Source organism: Nycticebus coucang, chromosome 3 (assembly GCF_027406575.1).
Source record: "Nycticebus coucang isolate mNycCou1 chromosome 3, mNycCou1.pri, whole genome shotgun sequence".
In the NCBI taxonomy this organism is placed as follows: Eukaryota; Metazoa; Chordata; class Mammalia; order Primates; family Lorisidae; genus Nycticebus; species Nycticebus coucang.
Window position 1 is genome coordinate 10,914,234 of NC_069782.1, and position 22,549 is coordinate 10,936,782.

General features: G+C 55.2%; 1 protein-coding gene across 2 annotated transcripts in view; it reads left to right on the top strand.

Annotated features, from left to right (window-relative positions):
* The window catches only part of CARD10 (caspase recruitment domain family member 10), a 28,429-nt gene extending 9,480 nt beyond the window's left edge, over positions 1 to 18,949 (top strand). Inside the window, exons 6-22 of one of the 2 annotated variants that reach the window (XM_053584002.1) lie at positions 263 to 418; positions 944 to 1,069; positions 2,741 to 2,932; positions 3,891 to 3,956; positions 4,366 to 4,500; positions 4,838 to 4,953; positions 5,881 to 5,909; positions 6,311 to 6,434; positions 12,065 to 12,221; positions 12,634 to 12,739; positions 13,194 to 13,437; positions 13,591 to 13,660; positions 15,023 to 15,125; positions 16,845 to 17,003; positions 17,105 to 17,220; positions 17,703 to 17,815; positions 18,002 to 18,949. In XM_053584002.1, coding sequence (XP_053439977.1) covers positions 263 to 418; positions 944 to 1,069; positions 2,741 to 2,932; positions 3,891 to 3,956; positions 4,366 to 4,500; positions 4,838 to 4,953; positions 5,881 to 5,909; positions 6,311 to 6,434; positions 12,065 to 12,221; positions 12,634 to 12,739; positions 13,194 to 13,437; positions 13,591 to 13,660; positions 15,023 to 15,125; positions 16,845 to 17,003; positions 17,105 to 17,220; positions 17,703 to 17,815; positions 18,002 to 18,248 — 2,259 coding nt within the window. In that variant the 3' untranslated portion in view covers positions 18,249 to 18,949. The remainder of the gene's footprint in view (positions 1 to 262; positions 419 to 943; positions 1,070 to 2,740; positions 2,933 to 3,890; positions 3,957 to 4,365; positions 4,501 to 4,837; positions 4,954 to 5,880; positions 5,910 to 6,310; positions 6,435 to 12,064; positions 12,222 to 12,633; positions 12,740 to 13,193; positions 13,438 to 13,590; positions 13,661 to 15,022; positions 15,126 to 16,844; positions 17,004 to 17,104; positions 17,221 to 17,702; positions 17,816 to 18,001) is intronic. The other variant, XM_053584003.1, reaches the window with a different exon arrangement.
* The last annotated feature ends 3,600 nt before the right edge of the window (positions 18,950 to 22,549 follow it).

Genomic DNA, 22,549 nt, shown 5'->3' on the forward strand with positions numbered 1-22,549 from the left:
TGGGCCTGGTGCTTGTTTAGGAATAAGGTCCCAGCTGAACTTGCCTGACCTTGGCCTCATCTTCCTTCACTCAGCTCACTTAGCTGACTTGTGCTGCAGATGCTCCCGGACGGTGGGCAGGGGTGGTGGGGGCCATGCCCCCTCTGGGTGATCCCGAGAGGCAAGGCTGGTCCGGTGGGTTCCCAGCGCATGTCCCCTTCCTCTCCCCACCTGGGCAGACCCTGGGCCAGATGCTGAGGGGACCCTGTCCTCTGCTCCCCAGGAGGTGAGCCGGCCAGGGGCCCCGGGCTCAGAACGCATCCTCCTGGACATCCTGGAGCATGACTGGCGGGAGGCGCAGGACAGCAGGCAGGAGCTGTGCCAGAAGCTGCATGCTGTGCAGGGGGAGCTGCAGTGGGCCGAGGAGCTGCGCGACAAGGTGGGCCCCACCTCTCCTCCCGTGCCAACCCTGCTTCTGGGACAGGAGAGTGTCAGGCATCTCTAGTTGCAGCTGTCCCCAGCGTCTGCTGTGTGCAGGCCCTGTGCTGAGGACTTGTGTTCATCCCTTCCCATATATTGGTGGAGACCCCTTCTAGGTGCTTGAGCTGCAGTAATGAACAAACAAAAAGTGTCTGCTCCGTGGAGGTGAATTCCAGGAGGGGAGACACACAGTGTACCAGCCATGTGGTCCTGAGTCAGGACTAAGGGTGCTGTGAGGGACACAGAGCTGGTGAAGGGGAAGGGTGCAATTTCAGGGGGGCAGCCAAGGGTGGCCAGGTGTATGGCATTGACTTTACTCCCATTTACAGATTAGGGAGCTGAGGCCCAGAGGGGTGAAGTCAGTGACCCAGACTACCCCACTGCAGAGAGGGGCTGTTGTTATTGGGGTGCTGCTGGGCACCTGCTGGTGCTTCCTCCTGGTTCCTATACCCTGAAGTCTGACTCTATCCTTTCCTGCCTTCAGTACCTGCAGGAGATGGAAGACCTGCGGCTGAAGCACCGAACACTGCAGAAGGACTGTGACCTGTACAAGCACCGCATGGCCACTGTCCTGGCCCAGCTGGAGGAGATTGAGAAGGAGCGGGACCAGGTGAGCCCCTGCTGTGTGTAGGATGCTGGTCAAGTTGCTATTTCTTTTTTTTTGCAGTTTTTGGCCAGGGCTGGGTTTGAACCCACCACCTCCGGCATGTGGGGCCGGCGCCCTACTCTGTTGAGCCACAGGCACCGCCCAAGTTGCTGTTTCTTATACAGGAGAAGAAGAGGACTGGAGGAGACAAGAATTGTACAAGGAGACTTTATGGTGTATCAGTCAGTGTAGGATGGAACAAGTAGGCCAGGGGGAAACAGACAGAACCTCAAGAATTTAAGAGAATCAGCCTCACACCCCAAACCCACCTGCCTCACCTGAGCTCCATGGCAATTACAGAAGTTAGTCCTGGCATTCTTCATTTCTTTTTTTTTTTTTTTTTTGAGACAGAGTTTCATTATGTTGCCCTTGGTAGAGTGCCGTGGCATCACAGTTCAGAGCAACCTCAAACTCTTGGGCATAAGTGATTCTCTTATCTCTGAGAAGTAGCTGGGACTATAGGTGCCCACCACAGCACCCGGCTACTTTTTGGTTGTAGTTGTCATTGTTGTTTAGCAGGCCTGGACTGGGTTCCAACCTGCCAGCTCCGGTGTATATGGCTACAGGCGCCCTAGCCACTGAGCTACAGGCACTGAGCTCATTCTTCATTTCTGATCTCTTATTTTCTCCATATTAAGGACAAGGCTAACTCGGAAGAGGAGCTTGCAGATATTTGCTGATAAAGAAATTCCTGAAAATTTTAGCTTCCAGTCCCTGGGCACCATGGCCTTTGTGTCCTGCTGAGGCTGTGTTCCACCAGGCCCCCAGCCCTTCCTGTGGGGAGGCAGGAGGTTTTTGTCCTTGACCTAGTTTGATTCCCTCTAGAGAAATTGAAGTCTTATAAATTAGGGTTGCCCTCAAAATCCCCTGGCGAACTTGAAAATGAAGATTTGGGGCTTTATCCTCTAACATTCTGATTCAGGTGTTCTGAGACAGAGCCAAGGAAAACATTTTTTTTGGAAACAGAGTCTTGCTTTGTTGCCCTGGCTGAGTGCAGTGGCATCGCCATAGCTCAGTGCAGCATCAAACTCCTAGGCTCAAGTGGTCCTCACACCTCGGCCTCCCAGAGTGCTGAGGTTATAGGCGTAAGCCACAGTGCCTGGCCAGGAATCTCTATTTCACCAGGCTTCTCCCCAGTCCCTTGCTCTAGCCTCCTCCAAGGCAGTGGATAACAGGTCTGGGCCATGAGCTCAGCTCTGAGGGACTCTGGTCTTCATGGTAGGGAGAAGCCCTTTGGATGGGATGGGTTAGTTTTGCCTTCCAGCTCCTCCTCTGACTGGGATCTGTAAATAAAGCCCTTGCCTTAGTAGGTCTCACAGAAGGGTTATAAGTTCTTGGTGAGGTGGGAAGAGCCTGGGCTGCATCTGGCCTCCTTTGAATCTCAGTTCTGTCCCTACTGGCTTGGTTTCCCCACCTGTAAAATAAGAATAACGAGAGTATCTAACTTTACCAGTTAGTGTGATGATGAAGTAAGTCGATAGATGTAGCATGGGGCCATCACACAGGGCGTGCTCAATATAGGATGACTGTGGTTCCTGATACTACCGTGTTCTGCAAGTCAGAGGCCAGGACATCAGAGCCCAGGACAGCAGAGTCCCTGTGGCTCCTTCAGCAGCTGGCTTTCCCAACCCCCAGGCCATACAGAGCCGGGACCGGATCCAGCTGCAGTACTCACAGAGCCTCATTGAGAAGGACCAGTACCGCAAGCAGGTGCGGGGCCTGGAGGCCGAGCGGGACGAGCTACTGACCACACTCACCAGTCTGGAGGGTGCCAAGGCCCTGCTGGAGGTGCAGCTTCAGCGGGCTCAGGGCAGTACCTGCCTCAAGGTGAGCCGGGTCAGGATTGCAGGATCTTGGTGGGAGGCCTGGGGTCCTGGCAGGAGATCTTGGCCAAGGTTGGAAACGTGCAGGACCTAGTGGAAGACCTCAACCAGGGGAGGGGACAAGAGAGATCTGGCAAAAGCCCTTAGGAATGGGAACACTTCAACCCAGGCAGGGGCAGGTATAGGTTGGTGAGAGGCCAGGGGCATGCTAGTCTCTGAGTTCCCGGGGCTGTACTTGGGATGCTAAGAATAGTTTGAAGCCTGTCTTTGTATTTATTTGGAGAAGCCTGGCTGCCCTGGGGCCTGTGAGTATGTTGAATGCAAAACCTGGGCCTCACGCCTATAGATCAGTGGGTAGGGCGCTGGCCACATACACTGAAGCTGGTGGGTTTGAACCCAGCCTGGACCAGCTAAAACAACAATGACAATTGCAACAACAACAAAAATAGCCGGGCATTGTGGCGGGCGCTTGTAGTCCCAGCTACTTGGGAAGCTGAGGCGAGAGAATCGCTTTAGTCCAAGAGTTTGAGGTTGCTGTGAGCTGTGACGCCACGGCACTCTACCCATGGTGACACCTTGAGACTGTCTCAAAAAACAAAAACAAAAACAAACCCCCTGGACCTCAGAGACCAGCTGACTAGTAGTCTAATATGGGTCTAAAAATCTGTCAAGAGACCATCTGGTCTGGTCCCCTTATTACACAGGGCCCAGAGAGGGCCAGGAGGTTGCCCACGGCCACACAATTGGCCAGCACAGGAGCTGGGCCTCTGGGCCCTTTGTTAATCAGACACTGGTTCTCAGGCTACCGCCAGAATGCTGCCTTTACCCATCCTGGGTTGGTTGAAGACAGCTCAGGAGACCTAGTGTTTGGTGCAGTGGGACGTGGAGGCATAGAAAGAAAAGTTAAACAAGGATTTAACTTCTCACTTGTTAAATCCCTCCATGGCTTTTTTGCTCTTTAGACGGAATCCCCTCTCATGGCCAAGAGGCCCAGCACATTGGACCCCTCCTTTTCTCCAGCTGGTTCTGTAGGTTTTAGTGTTTTAATTCCTGGAATGTGTCATAGTCCTGCCTCAGGGCCTTTGTGTATACTGTTCCATCTGCCTGGACTATCCGCCCTAACTGTATACGTATCCTTGAGTTCTTAGTTCAAACCACATTTTCTGGAAATCACTTTGGTGCCCCGAGGCTGGGTATAGCCTCCAAGGGCTTCCCCTGCCCTGGGTACCCTTCTTCTGTCATCACCTCAGCTTGGGGTTGTTTTGTTCTTCCCCTGGTTTATTTCTCTCCCCTTCTAGGCTGTGAGCTCCACGAGGGCAGGGATCTGGCCTCTTGTGCTCCAGCTCTGTTGCTGTGCCTGGCATATGGCAAGTGATCATTAAAGGTCTGTGGCTGGCCCAGGCCCAGAGCTGTTCCCCTCTTCCCCTCTTTTTCCAGGCCTGCGCCTCCTCCCATTCCCTGTGCTCCAACCTCAGCAGCACCTGGAGCCTGAGCGAGTTTCCCTCTCCCGTGGGAGGCCTGGAAGCAGCTGGGGAGGCTGCTGTCCTGGGGGGATCTGAGCCCCATACCTCGGTAAGACACTGCCCCACCACGGTATTGGGGGATGCTGATAACATTTCTATAATTATCAATTAATAGACGACTAACCTCTTTGTCAGAGGTTCCATTTTACAGTGAGGACACTTAGGCCCAGGGAGGCCAAGTACCTTGTTTTAGGTCACCCCAATCCAGGGTGGTGCTGGGCCTGGGTGCCGGGAGACCTGGGGAGTCACTTATACACTTGAATCCTAGAGAGACCCCTCCTCTGCTCTAGGCCCTTCTTTTTATATGTGGAATGGGCACAGCCAGGTATTGAGGACTGTGGTACTGCTGGGCAGAGGGCTGACCTGGCCCTATCGTGGCATTGCAGGAGGAGGCCACAGACAGTGAGAAGGAGATCAACCGGCTCTCCATCCTGCCCTTCCCCCCCAGCGCTGGTTCTATCCTCCGCCGACAGCGGGAGGAGGATCCTGCCCCCCCTAAGAGGTGAGATGGCTAGAGGCAGCAGTCAAAGTCAGGGAGTGGGGGTCTGCTGTTTCCTGGACAGCCACTTTCTAGAACCCCTACTGCTGCCAGAGTCAGGGCCAGGCAGTCACTTCCCTTCACTGCCCTCAAATGGCTGGAGCTCTGGACACCCAGGCCCCAGGAGTCATAGGAGTGACCGAGGACAGGGGTTTAGACGAGGCCAGAGGGCAGAGTTCACTCATCCCTAGTCAGGCACCCTGGCAGGAGAGTCACTGGAGGTTAGGCCTGGAAGATCTTAAGCCTAAGGGGAAGCTGGATGGCAGGACTAGAAGGCAAGAGAGTATCCCAACAGGTCAGGGGCCTCAGGCAAGAAAGCTGGCCCCAGTTTTGGGCATCAACAGCAAACAGGTTGGAAAACTAAGCTGTACCTGCCACTTGCAGGACCAGGGGCAATAGAGACCCCACTTCCTGGGGTGTAGTCCCATCACGGCTCTCCCTCGGCAGCTTTTGATTTATTCCTTTACCTGTGAGGGTCTGGGCACTGGGAGGCTGTGACCAACAAGGGCTTGATCTCAGTGAATCTGCTCTGAGGGAGCATCTGGTGAGGGTGTTGTGGTCTAATGTGGGAGGAATAGACTGGAGCAACAAACAACAAAGGTAGCAAATGAGGTTGAGATGAGGGGCGAGAGATCAGGGGAGGCTTCCAGGAGGAGGCAGCATGGAAGGAGCTGAAAGGCAGGCCAGGGCTTTCTAGGTGGGATGACGTACATCAGAGTTTAAGGGAGCCGGGTGTCAAGGGTACCCTGTGCCTGGGACCCTGCCTTCAGTCTAGTCTGCATTTGTTTGGGGGCTATGGGACCTTTTGGGGACCTGGGGCAGGAGGAGGAGCAGGGCAGAGTGCCCACTGCGCCTCTTCTCCTGTCCCCTCCCTGCCCTCTCTCTGCTCAGATCCTTCAGCAGCATGTCGGACATCACAGGTAATAGCCCTTGGGAACTCAACTGGCAGGGCCTTTCTCGGGGAGTGGCTGTGCTGCCTGCCCTGTCCTGGGTCTGTGTCTGCTTTCCTGTGCTGCTGGCTGGGAGGAACGCCCTGCTTGGGAGGCCCCTAGGAGATTTGGTTCGGGCCTCTTACCCCTGATCTGTCCCAGTTTCGGCCCACCCTCCGCTCTCTTCTAGGAAGCTGAAGGGTCACCTGGTGGGCCCTGACCCAGTTCTGAGCCTGGTATTGTGCTCAGGGTCTGATATGCTCTGGGGGCCTCACACCTGACCAGGCATCTCAGGCCCTGGGCTATCCCTGGGCCGGGGAGGTGCTCAGGCCCTCTTCTGGACCTGTCCTGTTTCTCAGACCCTTGAGCCCAAAATCTCACTTTCTTCCCAGGGAATGTGACACTTAAGCCCTGGTCCCCTGGCCTCTCCTCAGCCTCATCCTCTGATAGCGTATGGCCTTTGGGAAAGCCAGAAGGCCTCCTGGTCCGGGGAGGCGGCCTTGACTTCGTCAACAGGTACTGCAGATGCCAGGGTGGGGGGAGCAGGGGAGCAGGGGGGCAGGGTCTCTATTGCTTGAGGAGATGAATAGGGGTGAGGCCATAGGGAGTAGGGAAGCCTTATGCAACTGCTGGAATATTAAGGTCTTTAGATACTGGCAGTCCTTGGATTCAAATCCTGTCAACACCATTTATGTGACTTGGCTGGTCACTTCATTTCTCTGGGCCTCAGTTTCCTCAGTGGCTCAAGGAAAATGGTGATTTCTTCTGCATGAGTGTTTTGAGGTTTATGTTTGTGTGCTTAGAGCTCCCAGCTCTGCCAGACATGTAGCAGGTGCCTGGTAAATAATAGTTGTTACTTACAGGCTACCCTGTCCCAGCCTCCTGATTGCCAATGCCCCTGGCTCTCAGTGTCCGGCAGGACAGAAGTGTCCAGGAATGCTTCCTACTGTGGGTGGGGTAGGGGCCACCATGGGAACCCCTGTGGCTGGGCCGGCCATAAGCCCACAACAGGAGTCACAAAACTCACTAGTGCTATTAGCACTGGCGATGAGTGGCCCTGTTCACACTCACCAGTGGATCTAAGGGGGAGAGTAGAGGAGGCCATGCTGAGGTCGTGGCCTTGGAACTTAGCCATGGAGAGACTGCTGGTTGGGGAGCAGTGTGGTGATTGTGGATGTGGGAGCAAGGGGGAGAAGCCTGGCAGGGCAGGGGAAAGTTGAGGTTGGGCCGATCCACAGTGGATTTTGTGAGTCAGTCTGGGGAAGTGTGGACTTTGGCTTATGCACTCTGTGAAACCTGGGAGGGTTTTAGCTCTTATTTAGTGCAAGGCCAGTTGCCGACTGCTTTATGGCATTCTCTCTGTCCTGGACATAGGCATTATTACAATTTTTTTTTTTTTTTTTTTGTAGAGACACAGTCTCACTTTATGGCCCTCGGTAGAGTGCCGTGGCCTCACACAGCTCACAGCAACCTCCAACTCCCAGGCTTAAGCGATTCTCTTGCCTCAGCCTCCCGAGTAGCTGGGACTACAGGTGCCCGCCACAACACCCGGCTATTTTTCGGTTGCAGTTTGGCCGGGGCTGGGTTTGAACCCGTCACCCTCGGTATATGGGGCCGGCGCCTTACCGACTGAGCCACAGGCGCCACCCAGGCATTATTACAATTTATCCTTGTATTATAGAGGAGGTAACTGAAGCTCAGAGAGGTTAAGCAACTTGCCCGAGGTCACACAGTTGGCAAGTACCAGCACCAGGTCCATAGTGACCTAATCAGACTTGGGTTTTGGAAAGGACATAGGAGGCATTGACAGTCACAGCTGGAATGTGGAGGTGCTGGGTGCAGAGGGACAGGTCACACAACAAATCAGGCAGAACAGGCCTGGGGCCTTCTGCCTCCTGCAGGCAGCTTGGCCAGGCCCCTGCCCCCACCCTGTCCTGGCAGTGGCCCAGAGGGACATTGTTCTGCCTATGCAGGACGTGCTTCTGGGGAAGGGGTGGAGGCGCCTCCCTTCCTGGTTGCCTCAGCCCTTCCTCCCTTCCTCCAGTGGGGGTCCTGGCTACTGTCCAGCAGGCGCCAGGATACAGCAGAGGGAGCAGGGGCCTCTACCCGTCTTTCCCACCTGCACCTGCCCTGTGGTCATGTGGGGCCACCTCTTCTGCCCATCCTGGTCCAGGGGAGGAGGGGATTGGGAGAAGAGCACACACTGGGGTAGGGGCGGGGTGGGGGTGGTAGACTGAGAGGGAGCGAGGTGGTCAGGCAGAAAGGGAGGAGGAGGCCCACTCAGTGCCCAGGTGGGGGCAACTCTCATGTCTCTTGGGGCTGTGTTAAGATGAGACGGGAAGACCCAGTTTGGGAGCCAGCTGACTGGGCTCAAGTCCCAGCTTTGTCATTTGCTGAGGGGGCCTTGAGCATGCCACTTAATTTCCCAGTGCCTCAATTTCCTTCTCTGTAAAATGGGGTCAGTAGTGCCTGTCACTGAGAATAATTTTGAGGGTTCCATTGATCCTCAGGAAGTGCTTAGAATGTTCTGGGTGTATAGTAAACACATGCCAGCTCTTAGCTATTGTTACTATAGCTGCTGTTGTTCAGCACTGGCCCCAGAGGAGGGGACTAAGGCTCTGAGAGAGTCAGAGATTTGTTCCAAGTCACAGCCATGTGGCGCATGTATGGGGTCTCCAGTGTGCTTCCTGTCTGTCTGAGCTCCTGTCAGTCCCAGGTTCGGGTTGGGTTCTTGCAGTGTGTTGGGTACTTTTTCCGCCTCTTTCCCATTTCCTGTCCATCTCTTCCCTCAGCCTCTCTGCCCTCCCCTTCCCAAAGTCTGGATGACCCGGGGACATTGGGTGCTGGAACATGCTGGAGGATGGGCAGGCAGATGGCCAGGTCGGGGGACAGGTGGCAAGAAAGAGCCTAAGCGAAGTGAGGTGCGGGGGGAGGGGCAGGGTGCTGTCTCCCCACCGTGTGGAGCCCTGCCTCTGTCCCCACTTGCTCACGTGGTCCCAGAGGATTGTTGGCACCTTCTGTCCTTGAACGGAGAGGGCTCTGATAGGTCATTGCCTGACTTCACCACCCAACAGCTGTGCCTCAGTTTCCCTCATCCCTAACAGATGCCTCCGTAGGGATTGAGGAGGATTAAAACGAAGTAATCTGTATGACATGCTTAAGTCTCAGCATCAGGTTCCTGACCTGGCACAAAGCAGGCATGAAGACTGCCTGGGAATCTTCCCACAGTATCCTAGGGTGGAGGACACTCACTGAGGCCACTTGGCCCATTACTGCGCAGAGTTGGCAGACTTGGTGCATTCCCCGTCTGCCTGTGACCTGAGGAGGGAGCTGGGAGCCCTCACCTGGTGGCTAGGGACCCCATAGGCAGGGTCAGGGGGCAGTCGGGTGGCTAACCAACCCTGGGAAGGTAGAGCAGGCAGCCCCTTTCCCACCTCACTTTCTTTCTCTCCCTGTCCTGCTTGTCTGCTGAGGGCTGGGGCTAAGAGCAAGGCCAGGAGCAAGGCCCCCAGGTGGACTCTGTCGTCCCTGAGAAGTACTGACGGCAGGTCTTGGAGGCTCTGAGAAGTCATCGGTCCTTTGAGGAGGTTATCAAGGGAGTCCTGGAGGAGGGGATGCCTGAGCTGGGTCTTCAGGGAGCAGCAGGAGTTTGGCAAGGAACCCAAAACCCTGGGGTGGCCAAGGTCAGCCTTGATGCTCCAAGTGAAGGGGAAAGTGAGCAGGGGTGGGTGGAGTGGGCCTGGGTGCTGGCTGCTCCCTGTGCTCTTGTTTGGGGAGGGCATGATGGTCAGTTGTCTGTGGGTTTGAAGCAGGTGGGGAAACTGAGGCCAGAGACAGGTGACTTGTTCTGAAGTATACCTGAAACCAGTAGACATCTGTGTTTTACTGAGCCATCAGTACTTCCTGGGCACTGTTCTAAGAGCTTCTTATGTTTCACTTGCCAAGTTGCACGGTGAGGAGGGGGCCCACGGAGAACTAGAGGCTAAACAGGGCAGTTGGCTGGCCCCAGCTTCTTGTAGGTGCAGTCCGTGCCATTTTCCTCAGACCTCTGACCACAGCCCATGATCAGAGGACCCCAGTATTCATGCCTAAAACAGAAGGGTCTCGAGACTTTTGGAAGCAGGCTTATATTTTTGGTTCTATTCCATTAAAAAACTATGCTGGTTGTGACCAAGTGAATGTCACAACACTCTAAGGGACAGTCCTGCAGTTGTTGTGTGTTTTTTTTTATTTGTTTGTTTGTTTTGAGACAGAGTCTCACTCTATTGCCCAGGCTAGAGTACATGGCATCAGCCTACCTCACAGCAACCTCAAATTCCTGGGTTCAAGTGATCCTCTTGCCTCAGCCTCCTGAGTAGCTGGGGCTACAGGTGCCCACTACGATGCCTTGCTAATTTTTCTTCTCTTTTCTTTTTATGTTATTATTATTATTATTATTTGCAGTTTTTGGCTGGGGCTGAGTTGGAACCCACCACCTCCAGCATATGGGACTGGTGTCCTATTCCTTGAGCCCACAGGCGCCACCCTCTAATTTTTCTATTTGTAGTAGAGGTGGGGTCTTGCACTTACTCAAGCTGGTCTTGAACTCTTGAACTAAAGCGATCCTCCTGTCTTGGCCTCCCAGAGTGCTAGGATTAAAGGTGTGAGCCACCACCCCAGTCCTGCAGTTTGAAGGCCCAGGGCCCTCTGGTTTCTACCTCTTCCTGTGTTATTTTTACATTTAATTGACCTTCCTCAAACCCACAGTGGGAAGGGGTGCTGCCAATGATGTCCTTGTTTTGTGGATGTGGTTACCAAGACCACAGATTTGCCTGTTTGCCTGGCCTAAGGACAGTTCACTCTGGCCTTGGGAGCCAGACTGTGTGCTCCAGCCACACAGCTACTGGCTGGATAGCTAGACCAAATTTCAGGCCTCCCACCTCTGCCCAGACCTTCCCATGCCACTTCCATACCACCAGGGCAGTAGAGTGCTGAATGATGCCTCCCACACCTAAGTCGGCCCCAGCCCCTCAGGCCTGGTGCTCTGTTTTGCCTGAGTGGGAAGAAGCTCAGATGGTTCCTGGGGAGCTCAAGCTTCTATCTCCCCAGGAGCGCTGATTGGATTAAGGTCCTTGCAGCCTTGCCCACCCCAGGCTGGCAGCAGGGGGCAGTGTGGCTTTATCTGGGCTGCAGCCATAATGGTGAGTGGGAGTCTTTGCTGAGTTGGCACACCCACCCACCCAGGCCTTGCCTCTTCCCCATGGCTGGGGGTATTGGAGGGGTCCTGGGGTCAGTTTGTCTCTGAATCTGGCCACAGGGCCTCACTAGCTCTCATCCAGGGACAGGCAAAACCCTGCCATGTTGGGGATTTGGTGGCTCTTTGTCGTAACTATCAGCGGTGGCTCCAGCTCGCCTTTTCTAGGAGCTGTTTCTCAGGATGTGAAGTTAGCAATTAGGAAGGCGCTTGTCTGGCACGTGGGAAACAGCCAGTGAGTGTTTGCTGCTACTGTTATTGTTGTTATTATTAAATTCTTCCACACATCCTATATTCTGTCCTCCGTACCTTTGCTCACGCCATTCCTTCAGCCTGGAACACCGTTTCCTCCGTCCGTCACCGCAGTGCTTCTGTTCTTCACGGAGGTGTAGCCAGGTCCTTCTTCCCTGGGAAACCTCTCTCCCCGGTGCTCCCGCTGCAGGCTGTAACCATCCGCGGATCTGTGCTGTGTGCTAGTGGCGACCTCCCTCCCCAGACTGTGAGCATAATGAGCATTTATTGCTATGTGCGAGACACTGGGTTTGGTGCCAGGGATGCAGAGCTGAGCACTGTAGAAGTCTGGCCCTGAGGTGTTTGTTCTGATGCAGGAAACAAAAGGGAGAATGCGGAACTGCGGCAAGGTGCAGTTGGTGTGCTCCTGCCGCACACGCTGCACCTCGGCATGGGCCCGGGGGTGGGGGAGAGGCTGCTTTTAACTAGAACTTAGGAGGAGGATAAGCAGTGTTTGACAGGCAGAGAAGGGAGGGAAAGGCATTACAGACAGAAGGAAGATGCCATGGCCTGGGGATCATGGCATATTTTGGGAATGCCATCATTGTGATTCTCCGAGAATGTTGAACTGAATCAAAGTACTTACTGGACTCTAATTCCCATCCTCTTTCTCCTTTCTCAGGTCTTTGGCCATCCGAGTGTCTGGCCGGAGTCCCCCGGGGGGTCCAGAGCCCCAGGACAAGGGTCCGGATGGCCTATCGCTCCTTGGGGACAGATGGTCTGGGGCAGTGCGGAGGGTTCTATCTGGGCCTGGGTCTGCCAGGACCGAACCAAGAGAGGTAAGGCCCTGCCCCCCCACACCCCACCCCAGCTGGGGGGTGGAGTCAGTGCTTTAGCCAGGTTGAGACACTCTCTAGTTGGTGGAACAAGATCACTGGGCGAAGCTTCTAGGGATTGGCCAGAGCCTGCTGTTTGCCCCGCCTCAGCCAGTGTTAAGAGGTGGGAACACACTGACAGCACCTTACAGATCCCTGCCCTTAAAATTTGGGAAAGAGCGGATGAGCTGGGCTGGGTGGGGAGTCTTGTGGATGGGAGCAGGGTCAGACTAGGCTGGGCGTAGCAGTCTGCAGTGAGGTGGGACTCTCTGAATTATGAGGCTCGGTCACCCCCACTCTTGGTCTTCCTCCAGCCTCAGGGTAGTTCTGCCCTGGGAGCTAACTTCTTTTCCTCCCTGCCTGGGTTTTTTCCCAGTCAAGGGCAGAAGCTGTAGGGCTGGAGGGCCTAGAAGCCCAGGCCCAGCAGAGAACCTTGTCCTGGAACCAGGGGTCCACATTCCCCTTCATGATGGACTCAAAGGGTAAGTCTGGATCAGGGGAGGGTCTGGGAACTCACAAGTGCAGGTGGGAGGTGATAGCCTGTGAAAGGGCTCATAGATGCTTGTGGTGCCGGGGGCGGGGGGGACCCAAGGGCCAGAGAAGGAGCTGGCCTTGCCTCAGTTGCTCTTTCTCCTGTCTCTGGGCAGTGTAGCTGCCGCCTTCTGTCTGTCCCTGTGCCTTTCTCTGTCCCCTCTTCTGTAAGCAGCTTACAGTGAAAGGAGCATTCATCAGGAGTCCAGAGTCCTGGTTCTGTCTCTAGTGGGCTAGGTGGCTTTGGGCAAGTTCCTTCCCCTTCTGGACCTAAGTCTCTCACTTTAGGAAGGGGATGGTGGGGTCCCTCCAGAAGGACGTGTCTGGGGCCCCACAAAGGCTGATCTCTGACTGCACCTTCTTCCTCTTGACCTCTCCGCTGCCCCCCACCCTGTGCATGCTCAGCCTGCCAGTCCTTCCATGAGGCCCTAGAAGCCTGGACAAAGGGGCTGTGTGCTGAGCCCTTCTACATTCGAGCCAACCTCACCCTGCCTGAGCGGGCAGATCCCCACGCCCTTTGTGTGAAATCCCAAGAGATCCTTCGGTTGGTGGACCCAGCGTACAAGCGGCGGCAGGAATGGTTCTGCACCCGGGTCGACCCCCTCACACTGCAGGACCTGGACCGGGGCACTGTGCCCAATTACCAGAGGTGATGCAGGGCCAGGAGCCTGGGGATGGGGTCCTACTGGGAGCCAGAACCAGAATGGAGCTCACTCCCTCCACATCCTCTGGGACAGAGTGGGGGAATTTGAGGAGAGGATATGAGGGCCCTCCTTGTGTATGAAACCACTTTCTCCCACAGAGCCCAGGAGTTCCTAGAAGTTCAGGAAAAATGCCTGCCCTCCAGCCGACAACGAGGCCCCCGTAGTAATGTAAGTAGGGCTAGGCAGGCAAGGATGGGTGACACCAAAGGCGGATTCCAAGGGTGGGGTCCAAAAAGGCTGCTGCATTCTCTGGCAGCCCTGGGAGGAGGGCCATTCCTCACCTGTTCCTTCCCAAGACTTCGATGATCGTCTCCTAGATGACCAACAGACAGAAGACCAGGGGAGCTCAGCACCCAGGGTAGCTTACAGATGAAATGAGACAGAGTGGCCAGTGCTCGGGAGCATCCAGAAAGACAACAGGCACATTCCCTTTTCCAATGCCTGGATGGCAGCTGGGCTGGTGGCAGCCCTACCATGCACATGGGCACAACGCCCAGAGACATCAGATAAATGAGTGTGGGCTCTGGAATTGGATGGTCCATTTGAAGCCCAGCTCTTCCACTTCTTAGCTGTGTGACTTTGGACAATCACCTGAACTTTCTTGGAGGCTCTGTTTCCTTATCTGTAAAGGGGGGAATGTACGCTACCTGCCCCCTAGGCAGTATGTATGTGGCTTTAGTGAGCTGATGCCCATCAGAGGCTTAGTGTCCTTCATGTTACAGGCATCTGACACCTGTTAGTTATTGGTATTATTAGCACTGTCCTTTTTTTTTTTTTGAGACAGAGTCTCAAGCTGGGTAGAGTGCCATGGCGTCACAGTTCAAAGCAGCCTCAAACTCTTGGGCTTATGGGCGGCACCTGTGGCTCAAGGAGTAGGGCGCCGGTCCCATATGCCGGAGGTGGTGGGTTCAAACCCACCCCTGGCCAAAAACCACAAAAAACAAACAAACAAACAAACAAAAAAAAAACTCTTGGGCTTAAGTGATTCTCTTGCCTCAGCCTCCCAAGTAGCTGGGACTACAGGTGCCTGCCACAATTCCTGGCTATTTTTTTGTTGTTGCAGTTGTCCTCATTTTAGCCCACCAGCCTTGATTTATGTGGCTGGCGCCCTACCCACTGAGCTCTGGGCACTGCCTGTTTTTATTAATCTTCCTATCCAAGGTTACATTGTTAATTCATTGGAAGAGACCATAAATTGGTCTTTTATGTGACATTCGGTTCCTCTTGGTCTTTGGGGCTCAGTCTCCCCCTCTATAAAGTAGGGGATAGACCTGAGGTTCTTCCAACTGGCCCCTGGGCTACAAAGCTAGTTGCTCTTGCTTGCCTGGGGTGGCTGTGCTGGGCCAGGCAGGGGCAGGAGAGGGCCTGGTTTTGTGGGGGTCATCTGGTACTGACCCAGGCTCCTCTAGCAAACTTGAGCAGTGGTGGCAGTGGGTCCCCCTGTGCCTGAGGTCCTGTTTACTCTCCTCTCTCCCTGGGTAGGGGTGGAGCTGAGCTCTCAGGTGCCTTTCCTTCCTTAAACTCTCCTAGCTAAAGAAGAGAGCCCTGGACCAGCTGCGGCTGGTGAAGACCAAGCCCATCGGGAGTGCTGCAGGGGACTCCCCGGAGCAGCCGCTGCTGGAGCCCTGCTCAGGTAAGTGTGCAGGTATGAAAGTGTATTCCGTGCTGCTCCTGCTGCTCAGGACTGGGCATGTCTTGTGTTCTTTGGCCTTGAGGGCCTGTTGTGAGGGTTCTCGTGGGGAGCAGGGCCCATGTGGGGACTCTGAGAGATAAGGCTTTCCCTGTGGGAGGATGAACTGCCACAGTTGAGGGAGCCTCCCAGGAAGGCGTGTGTGTGACTGACTGTGGGTCTGTATGAGTTTGGGGCATGGACAGAGCATGTGCAGCTATGTTTATCTCGTGTGTGGTGGCAGGTGCCATGAGGACCTGGGGGCCTTCTGGAGGCAGAAGGTGTGGCCTTAGGCTAGAGCAGGGAAGAGGGGCTGGGGAAGTCCAGGTGAGAGACAAGCAAGTCCTTGGTTTGAGGGGGGAGGGGGCAGGGGCCTGCAGAGATGAAGAGGAGTTCGTCTAGGCAGAAGGCACAGCTCCTGTGTGCCATAGAGGTGAGACTGTGTGTGGTGTGTTTGAAGGATGTTTGGTCCGGTGAGTATTGGGCACCAGCTCTGTCAGGCACTGGGGACAGACGGTCCCTCCCTTCATGGGGTTCCCTGTCTAGCAGGGGAGGCAGATGATTAGGTAATCACACCTGGGACATTAAAGAGACAGTGTGAGGTATGTAATGGACAAGAACTGGGTGCCATGGAGCATATACCGGGATGTTGCACATTTAGGGATCAAGGAAGGTGTGACTTGGCTCTGAAGGAAGGGTGAGGGTTGACAGGGCTGAGAGGTACAGGGTGGGGCTTTGGGTGGCCCCAGGGCATGCAGGGTCCCTGTAGTTGGAGGCAGCTGGAAGGAGAGCTTAGGCAGAGTGGACTCTGTGGCTGCCACTCCCCAGGCTCCCAGGCAGGGATATGTCACCACATGGAGGATAGGGTCTTTTTTCCTGAGAATCTGGGAAGTCAGACAGGTGTGTTGAGAGCAGGACAGTTAACATGATTCAACTTTAGTTTTGTTTTTTTTTTTAAGCAGAATCTTATTATGTCACCCTCGGTAGAGTGCTTTGGCATCACAGCTCATAGCAACCTCAAACTCTTGGGCTTAAGTGATTCTCTTGCCTCAGCCTTGCAAGGAGCTGGGACTACAGGCACCCATCACAACACCCATCTATTTTTGTTGCAGTTGTCATTGTTGTTTAGCTGGCCTGGGCTGGGTTCGAACCCACCAGCCTCGGTGTACGTGGCTGGCGCTTTAACCATTGTACTACAGGAGCAGAGCCCTGACTTTAGTTTTTTTTTTTTTTGCAGTTTTTTTTTTTGGCCGGGGCTGGGTTTGAACCCACCACCTCCGGCATATGGGGCTGGTGCCCTATTCCTTTGAGCCACAGGCACCGCCAAAATACTTTTTTTTTTTTTTTTTTCTTTTTGGCCGGGGCTGGGTTTGAACCTGCCACCTCCGGCATATGGGACCGGCGCCCTACTCCTTGAGCCACAGGCGCTGCCCCTGACTTTAGTTTTAAAGCCAGTCCAGCAGCTGAGTGAATAACCTGTAGGGGGCAGAGATGAGGCAGAAGATGGGGAGGAGCCTTCTGCTGTGGTCTCTGAGGGATGGGCTGTGTATGTAAGAGGAACAGCAGCTGACTCAGGAAGGGAAAAGGGTTAGGTGATAACATTAAGGGGTCTGGCCATTCTAGGAAAGAGGAGCTGGGACCTGCCTGTACCCTCATCTCTTCCACACCCCTCCCCTGTCACAGACCCTGAGTGTAGCCTTAAGCCATACAGCCTGGTGAGGCCACTGCTGGTGTCTGCCCTGCGGCCCGTGGTGCTGCTGCCTGAATGCCTGGCGCCCCGGCTCATCCGCAACCTGCTGGACTTGCCCAGCTCCCGGGTGGACTTCCAGGTGTGCCCAGCAGGTAAGCCCTGTGCCACAGGAGGGGAGGGCTGGTGACACTCGGGGGCAGCTGGGCCCACTGGCTCACTTGGTCCCTGCCTCTCCCTCCTCTCCCTTTTGCAGAAAGCCTCTCTGGGGAGGATGTGTGCACACCCTCAGCACCTGGAGCCCCCAAGGCCCAGCCTGTCACCCCTGGGCTGGGCAGCAGGATCCGGGCCATCCAGGAGTCTGTTGGGAAGGTTGGTGCCAAGGCTGGCCTGGAGGGGGTGTTGCCATTCTGGGCCTGAGCACCAGTCTGAGTGTGGGCTGTATTCTGCTGCTCGCTTGCTGGGTGACCCCAGGCAAGTCCTTTCCCTTCTGTGATCTTCAGTTTCCTCACCTGTGACCCAGGTGGATTGGGGTCACCTTGGCTGATATGGGTCACCTACACATCCTTGTTCTCAAACTTGCCACTGTCCTAGGGGCTGACTGGGGGCTGTAGGGTGGTGGGTGGGTTGGGGTTAGCTCTGTCCTCCAGATGGGGAGGCTGAGGTCCGGAGGGGGAAAGTGACATTTCTCTAGGCCACTCAGTGAGCCCAGTGTCTTCCCTCTGGGTTCCTTCCTCGCTGCCAGGGTCCCTCTGGGTGGGAAAGCAGGACGTGCACCTGTGGGAGGCTGTGATGAGCATGGGAATGGGTATCTGTGGGCCGGGAGTATAATGTCACCTCAATCCTCCGAGAAGAAGCACTGCCTGTTGGAGCTGGGCGCTCGGGGTGTGCGGGAGCTGGTACAGAATGAGATCTACCCCATTGTCATCCATGTGGAGGTGACTGAGAAGAATGTCCGAGAAGTCAGGTGAGTGGGTGGGAGGGGCAGGGCATGTAGACCTGTGAGCTCCCTCTCTTCCGCTCTCTGTTTGCCATCTGTCTCTCTCTGTCTGTCCATCTTCTCTCTCTAACCCTTCCCATCTTTGTGCCTCTCCCTCTGTCTCTGACCATCTTGATTGCCCACTTTGACCTCTTCCCTCTCCTCTCTTGGCAGGGGTCTCCTGGGCCGGCTGGGCTGGCGGGACTCAGAGCTGCTACGGCAGTGCCGTGGCTCAGAGCAGGCCCTCTGGGGGCTGCCCTGCTCCTGGGTGCAGGTCCCCGCTCACGAGTGGGGCCACGCGGAGGAGCTGGCCAAGGTGGTACGCTGCCGCATCCTGCAGGAGCAGACCCGCCTTGTGTGGGTGGACCGCAACGTGGAGCACGGTGGCAACAGGGGCTGTGGTGGCAGCAGCGAGGCCTGAGGCCCATCTGATGCCTGCACTTCCTCCCTGACTTCCGAAGCCAGTGTGGAGCTGGCCCGCCCACCCTGAGCCTTCCAGACTCTTGGACTCCTGGACGGACATGGGACCCATCCCTGGCCTTGCTGAGCCTGCAGGAGCCAACAGGGCAGGGCTCCCACCCCCCTGTACTTGCTGCTCTGGGCCTTCCCGCCCGTCCCCATGTCTCCATGTTCCCACTCATGGGGCTCACGTGTGTGTCTCTCCTTAAACACTCGCCCTGTGATCTCACATCTGTGCAAAGATTTGCACACTCAAGTTCTCAGGGGCAGGCTCAGGCCTGTCCCCCTGTCTGGGCGTAATGGGTCTCCTGAGGTCCTCAGCTTGTTCTGCTCCCAGGAGCACCAAGCCCATTACCATGTGACTTCTACTGTCCAGCTCACATTTCATGTGTGGAGGCCACATGTGACTGCTGTGGCTTCCCTGGTCTGTGATCACCTCGTTTCTCCTCTCACCTGTGTCTGTGGTTCTCTTCCTGTGTAAATAAATGTTGTGTTCCACCCCTGTGACACATGGGCACTGACTCCCAGGACCATGGCTCATGGGAGCTCCCCTCGGGTGGGGGAGGAGCCAGCTGCTCTGTCACAAGAATGTATGGCTTGTGGATTACTAATGGGCCCTTTTCACTCAGAAGCTGCACACTATGGACCATTAAATGCCTTTTTGTCATAGATGTTGGTGGTCTTCTGCTTGCTCATATCCCTGGCCTGGAGTCCCCTCTATACTTCTCCCATCTGTCCCCACCCCCAGCTCAGGTCCCCACTCACCTGTTGGGAGGGTCAAATTTCCTACCTGCCTTTCCCAGAGCCGCTCGCCATCTGTGCTGGCATCACCTTACCTGCCTCTGGTTGACCGAAGGTGAGCCCTTTCCCTTACCACCACCCCCAGCTCGATGGACCACCCCAGCACTCAGCCCTGCCTGCCTCTGATCATCAAAGGAGTGTCCCCTAGAGCAGGGCACCAGAGCCAGCAAGGCATGGTCTCATGCTGAAGGGACTCAGCTGCCAGTCTAGAGATCAAGAGCAAACCCTTGATGTGCCAAGGTACAGCTCTGCTCTACCAGGGAGAGGACAGTCACCCCAATGGGAGCAATCCAGGCAGCCTCACTGGAGGAGGTACCACTTGAGTTTGAGGGTTGGGATTCCTTTCTTTTTTTAGGGGGGGGATTCCTTTCTTCAAGAAGTATTCACTGAGGTCTCTCTCTCCTCTTATTCATGAGAGGGACCCACTTCCAACTGTCTTTGGGAGTGCTCTAAACTACTTTTTTGAGAGAGAAAAAAGGGGAATCATTGTACTTATATGCAGGTGACTGTGCTTGGTCACAGTGATAAACTTGGGTGGGCCCCTAGCACTAGCTAGGTGAAGGGAACTCTAGGAGCAAAAGCCCAGAGGTACGAGATGGGTTGAGTTTGATTCCCTGAGGAAGGGTTGGAAATGAGGTCGGGAAGTACAGGGGTGGGGCGAGGGGTGCGAAATGCCATGTTGAGCTTGGGCTGTGTCCTATAGGCTGAGGGAGCCTCCAGGGGTGCAGGAACAGAGCTGTGGGAGCTCTGATGTGGGGTTGCCTCAGAATGGGCTGAGACAGGCAGTGTTCAGGCCAGATAGGGGTGGGGGACAGGGCAGTGGAGCGGATAGGAGAGGAGGGGCTCTATGTTTGGAAGCTTAAGAAAAAGGTGGGCTGTGCCTGTGCCTCAAAGGGGTAGGGCGCCGGCCCCATATACCAGAGGTGGCAGGTTCAAACCCAGCCCCTGGCCAAAAAAACTGCAAAGAAAAAAAAAAAAGGCCCTGAGCTTAGGAAAAGGGCCTAGTCTGGGGACTTAGGGTATGGGTGGAGAGGGGATGCTGAGACGGGATGAGGGGCCGGGATGGGGATATAGTCCCCTTTGTTGGGGAGGAGATGGATGAAGGGCTTTAAGGCTGGGCCACATGCGATAAAGGTGATCAGGAGGGGAGCTGCCAGGGTGGAGGTGGGCCCAGACTGTCGGGAGCCAGGGGAGGCATCTTTCCCAGGATGGAGTGCAGGGTGCAGGGGCAGAGAGGTTTGGTTGAAAGCCAAAGCCTTGGACAGCTAAGTGACCTCCAACAACTCAAAAGACCTATGGCATGGTTGGTGGCATGTGGAGGTGTTTACTGGCTGAAGCCAGGCTGGCAAGTGCTGCTGGGGCAGAGCCATTGCTCAGGAAATTTCAGCTTCTTCCCCTATGTCCAAGACTCACAGATTGGGGGGACAGGGGATGCAGAGTGTCTTTTTTTTTTTTTGCAGTTTGGCTGGGGCCGGGTTTGAACCCGCCACCCTCGGTATATGGGCCTGGTGCCCTACTGACCGAGCCACAGGCGCTGCCCGATGCAGAGGGTCTTGAATGGAGCTTGAGACCTGCCACCATTGTGGGGTGCAGGCTGGAGAATGGGACCCTGAGTGACAAGGGTTCAGCCCAGTGGTTAGGCACCATATCCATTGTCACTCCAGGTTGTCTCAGGTATAGACCCTCCCCTGTCTGTTCAGCCACATCCTCCCCACCTTGGACAGTGGGCTCTGAATCTACCCTTAGCTGTCCTGATGCCGAACCTTTGCTCATGCTGGGGATGCCCCAGGCTGCTCCTCCTGTCCCTATCTTACTGACTATGACACCATCTCCATGAAGCCTGTCTGGTCCTCCTAGCCCTTGGGACTTCTCCTGAGCCATTTCACTTCTTCCTTGTTGCAGATGGGGGTCTGTGTGGCTGTTTCTGTGGATGGCTGTATTCTTTTGTACAAGGTCACTCACATCTGGGCTCAAGGGCTGGGTCATGGGCATTTGGTTAAATGAACTTCCTGCTTGCCAGCCATGTGCCTGGCCCACTGCCACGGTTGTGGACACAGGAGTCTGGGAGAAATGCTGGAGCCCAGTGGCTTGCCTGCCTTAGCTCACTCCCCGTGTTAGCTGTCCTTTCTGTAGGTGGAGGGAGAAGCCTACTCTTCCTATAATCATCACCAAGTCATATTTTTGTTCCCATTTTATAAATGATGAAAGTAACGTCCTAGAGTCACACAGCACATGAGTGGCCCAGTTGGGATTTGAACCTGATCTGTTGGGCACAGAGCCTGGGACTGTCCCTTGGAGGTTGTGTTCTAACAAGACATGCTCTGAAGCCCAGCCAGGCCCATCGGAGGGTGAATCAATAGGGTTGGTTTTCCCTTTCTCCTGCCCCCTGACTGTTCCTAAGCAGGGTTGAGCCACAGCAGGGCCATCTGAGACTTTCTTGTGTTTAATTAACAAATATTGATTGCATGTTTATTATGTGCCAGGCACTGTTCTAGGCACTGGGGAGAGGGGACTCCATGATTAAAAAAGAAGAAAACCTCCCCTGATATTCTCATAAGGAAGACAGACAATGAGTAAAATGTACAGGATGCTGGGAGATGAAAAAATATCAGAGAAGGGGGCCTAGCAGGGGACAGGCCTGAGGGCCTGGAAGGAGGAGAGAGGTGCTGCAATTTAAAGTGGCCAGAGAAGGCCTCGTGAAGATGCTAACATTTGTGTAAAGACCTGAAGGAAGTGAAGGAGTGAGATGTGCAGACCTCTAGGGAGAGGACCCAGGCAGGAACAGCAAGTACAAAGGTCCTAAGGTGGCCATGTGCCTGGACCAGCCAGGAGCCCCAGGGGTTCAGAGTGGGGGGAGCAATGGAAGCGTAGCTGGGGGGACCTGAGGGCAGCACACATAGGCCTTGTGGGCTGGTGTGTACTATTTGGCTGTTGTTCTGAAGGAGATGAGAGCCAGTGCAGGGTTGGAGCAGTGAATGGAAGAGATGTGGGTGACCTTGTGCAAACGAACACAGAGGTGGTGGCTGGAGAAGGCTATCTGTCCATACACTGGCCTTCCTGGGGGAGAGGTGCCCTCAGGGGCCTCCTGTGGTCTAGATGAGGACCAGAGACTGGATTCCACCTGGCTCTGTAGCTGAGTCACGGGATTATCTTTGGTCATTCTGGGCTTCTATGCCTTATGCCCACAGCTACAAACTGGGAATGGCAGTCCCGGTTGCTGGGAAGACCAAAGGAATTGAGCAAACTCCTGAGGGCGTGCCAGAGGTTGGGAGGGGGGCATCAGGGATGCTTTCCTGCAGGAGGGAACCCTTGAGCTCGCTCTTACAGTCCAAAGAGAATTCAGCCTGGCAGAGAAAACATGGGTGAGTGAGGACCAGAGGAGATGTGGTCAAGAGCTGAGAGGCTGAGAGGTGCAGGACACTACACGGTCCCGGGTGTTGGACGAGCCCAGCTGACAGGTTT